The sequence below is a fragment of the Hydractinia symbiolongicarpus genome, chromosome 2 (genome assembly GCF_029227915.1).
Source record: "Hydractinia symbiolongicarpus strain clone_291-10 chromosome 2, HSymV2.1, whole genome shotgun sequence".
Lineage (NCBI taxonomy): Eukaryota > Metazoa > Cnidaria > Hydrozoa > Anthoathecata > Hydractiniidae > Hydractinia > Hydractinia symbiolongicarpus.
The window spans coordinates 14429866-14433831 of NC_079876.1; the positions used below are offsets into that span (position 1 = coordinate 14429866).

The 3966-nt window shown below is 31.3% G+C and overlaps 1 protein-coding gene across 1 annotated transcript; it reads right to left on the reverse strand.

The window, feature by feature from the left end:
* Window positions 1–362: 362 nt before the first annotated feature.
* Window positions 363–3164, reverse strand: LOC130629575 (uncharacterized). Its single transcript, XM_057442830.1, has 2 exons — window positions 2934–3164; window positions 363–647 (listed from the first exon to the last, which is right to left on the reverse strand). The coding sequence occupies exons 1-2, from the start codon at window positions 3117–3119 to the stop codon at window positions 465–467; spliced, it is 369 nt and encodes a 122-aa protein (XP_057298813.1). The 5' UTR covers window positions 3120–3164; the 3' UTR covers window positions 363–464.
* Window positions 3165–3966: the final 802 nt, after the last annotated feature.

Sequence of the window (3966 nt, forward strand, 5' to 3'; positions counted from 1 at the left end):
TCAACTATTTCTTAGTTATTGTTTGTTGTTATCCATTTGGAAGAATCAATTCACGTTTCTGCTTGCTCCGTAAGGCTGCCACGTCATTCGATTCAGTTGACTTTTTGAAGAAGGAAATCCTCGGTGACTATTGCTGCATTCATCCATTTTGTCTGTCCTTAGTTACAAGTTGCTTTGTTTTTTGAAAGATTTCAGTCTTGTGTTGCTTAGAAGATGTTGTTGTGCGAACACAGCTTTGAATGCTATGGTTCGCAAATTAAACTAGGAAAAAATCCATGGGAAAAACACATTCAAACAATCTTATTGTACCAATTAAGTACTTAAAATATTAAACAAACAAACAAACAAAAGTCTATTTGAAATATGTTTAAAAATTCATTTATATTGCATTATCTTATTCAAAACTTATTTTATTCCATAACTACTTTAAAAATATACCAAAATTAAAATACAACAATTAGAATTTATTTCCGAGATAATCTGTTAATTATACCAGCAATTAAATTTTCGAATATACTTCTTTCATCTTCTTCTTCTTCATCTTCGTGTTCAGTTAACTCTTCTTCAAGAAAGTCATGTGGTACCTCGTCGGAAATCTTATCATATTTCATCATGTTTCTTTTTTGATTCAGTTTTTCAATCAAGTTCTAAAAGATTATTAAGAAAAAGGACAATTTTATTATTTTTTATTATTCACGCCCCTTACACCTGATATATAAAGGCCTTTACCCGCGAGCTTCATTTGGTTTTTAGTGTAAAGTGGCTTATATCGACAAAATATATCGACAAAATCCAAATATAAAAAAATGAAAAAAATAATAATAATAAGCATTTGGAAAATCCACGGAAATCACTGTATTTGCTTCACAGCCAGACGAACAGCGAGCGTTAATTACTATTTCAATTGGAATAGATCATTGAATGAAAAAGTTTGCTTAAGATACTAATGCGGTAAGTAAGCCTAAACAAAAAAACAACAAAAATTTTTTGTAGTTGCACGGTCCTTATATGGAAGTTTTGGCACTGTGTAAAATTTACCTTATGCAAGATAATTGCTTTTATTTAGTATATAAATATTAAAGATTGATAAAAGATTTTTTTTGAAGCAAAGATTGATCATGATTTAATGAAAATTAGCTGTTTTCAAAACCTTTTTGCTTAAAGTTAGCCCATTTTCTTTATTTGCAATTTGAAAACTGCAATCCTGGACATAATATCATTGGAAAAGGCCGATTTTTGGCTATTTCTCGAACTGGCCAAATGGAATCGCCTTGTCAAAGTTCTGCAGACGGCAGGCTGCAAAAGCTTCGCTTTGGGAGATGTGTAGGTCAGGTAAATAGCGTCGAAAGTTTCTGCCATGTCCGCATTTCAGATCAATCCACACGATGGCCCGCTAAGGTGCTAAAATTCGGGAAAAGGGGGCGTGCTGACGTCAGCAAAATTAGCATGGGGTAAGAATTTGAAACTAACCAAGTAACCTAAGATCCGATGAATAAGTGAACTTTGACAAGTTTGTAATGCCTTTGTCTTTTGTAGAAACAATGTTTATAACTGCTTGTGGGACGAACTATGAAATTCGGCCCTTTTTTCCCATAAATTAATTCCGGGATTGTGGTTTTGAAACTAGAACCTTTCAAAGCTTTTTTTCTTATATTAGCCAATATTTTTTGAATTGCCCACAACTTCCGCTTTCAATAATCCGAGCTGTTTTTAAATTCCCTTTGAACCTTCGTTAATACTTTTTAAAAAAATAACTCGATAACTTGCACATTCGCTTAGTTAGATCATTTTATTAGTCATCTGGACCAATATATCTCCGATAACTTTAGCTAAACAAAACAAAGTGGACACAAATCTGTGGAGGTTACTTCTTACTTTAATAGGATACAGATGTCTATGAACTAACTAAAGTGAAAGATACCTGCAAACCCACGCTATTGCAGAATTAGCTACATATATATTTTGAGTTAAAGTTAAAATCTTTACCTAAGTCGAACTATTTTCAACTGTTTTTAAAATTATACTTATTAAATGTTCCGATAACTTTCCTTCGTCCTACAAAGGTTTAAGTTAAAAGAAGTATACTGCTTCATAAGAGTTAAGTCCCGGGGACACCCCCTGCATATATCAGGAAAAGCTGTTGATACGAAGTTCTGAATACACTTAGCTCTTCACAAGATAATAAAATTTGACAAAACATTTTTTGATGTCATTAATGCAGCCATGATGTCATCATTTGTCAATAATCTTGATCTATTGTCTAATATTTTTCTGCAGGTCGTTTGAGGACAGAAATATAAATAAAATTTATGAAAAGTAACACAAATAATATTAAAAAAGTAATAGTTACATTAAAATCAAACAAAAAAACGAAATTAAAATTTTTAATTAGTTGGTCCAATATCACGCTTATATTTCCTTTTGCATTGAAAATTATGTAAAATATTTTTTAAAAAAAGGTTTATACCAAAATATTCGTTCAATGTATATACGACAGGTCACTGAATTTCAATACTTAACTCTTACTGGTACTTACTGGTTCCATATTAGGAAGTCATTTTACGTTACATTTTCTACAAATTACGTGTTATATGTTAAGAATTTTGTATTATGACTGAAGATGGCTAAAGTTACAGCCGAAAGCTTTCGTTAAAAAAATTGGATTTGTCGACTTGCTTATGTCTTTTTTATACGTCTATTTTCTCCACGAGTCATATATTTCATTAACCCCTGCTAGTTTAAATATTACTTGAAACAACTTAGAGGGTGGGGAATAGAGTCAACACCACCCTTCCCCTTTTACTCCCCAAACAGGTTCAAACATTAGGGTAGAACGTCAAACTCGAGAGTTTCCTGTCAGCTTCTGGAGCTTAAATTTTAAACTTTTCACAAGTCTGACTATTTTTCTTCTAAAAAAAATAAAGTTCACTTACATTAGCGCACGGTCTCCATCTGATGCCAGCACAACCTTGTGGCTTCGCTTGCACTCCTTCGTAAAAACTGGACAAATATACTACCAGTAAAACACTTAGTAGAAGTTTCATGTTGGTTGTAAGTATAACTTTTAGAGAGCAAAACAAATCCGATTTATGCGATATTGACGAAGTCGTTCTACTCATCAACTTTAAGAGTTATGTAAAGTCGAGTTTTCTCCACGAAGCTTATAATACTGATCTATCTGTGTTTGCTTCCTGAAGTTGCAATTTGTTATTTTTAGAAAGCTTAAAATAAATTAATTGGTTAGCTTAGTTAATTGATTGATTTACCTGCGAGGAAGTTAATAATTACTCCCTGATTAGCAATCTAAATATATGGCGAAAAACGAAAATATTCCTATTTTTGTTATTAGATACTTGGTTGTTCTTTTAAACTCTTAGGTAAATTCTTCTGTTGGGAATAAGGGAAATATTACCCAGGGGGGGATAAACATAATAAAGAAATTAACTAATTCATAATTGCAAAATATTGTTGCTTCATTTTAAATATATTTCCTGATTCAATATTAAAGGAAAGGAAAATTCGATGTTTTGATTATAAAGTCCGCACAGAAAACATCTGCTTTCTACTCCATCGTTCACACTTCACCATATCTACTTGTGCATACAAACACTAATAAAAAATAGAATTATTCGAAATATAAATTTAATAAAAGAGGAAAAAAAGAAATAACAAACATTAACTTTGTCTCTGTTAAATAGACAACTTAATGAATATTGTAATTAAACATAAAAATAATTACAACGGAAAAAATGGAACAAATAAAAAAACCCAGCAAAAACAAGTTTAAAACAAAGTGCTAAGGACGCTTATTTCTGAAAATATCGTAACAACGAAGCTTTTTCACTGGCTATATTTTTTGCCGACAAACGTTTTTATCGACGATTAAGCCTTACTGACGGTTAATTATTACCGACTTATTGATATTTTTTTCTATAGAGTAATATTTTGCAACAAAAAATACCCTTT

Bases quoted from the DNA above. Each gene is read 5' to 3' on its own strand.
- LOC130629575 (XM_057442830.1), bottom strand. From the start codon at position 3,119: ATGAGTAGAACGACTTCGTCAATATCGCATAAATCGGATTTGTTTTGC. The intron at 648-2,933 runs GTAAGTGAACTT...ATAATCTTTTAG, and splicing joins GATGGAGACCGTGCGCTAAT to AACTTGATTGAAAAACTGAA.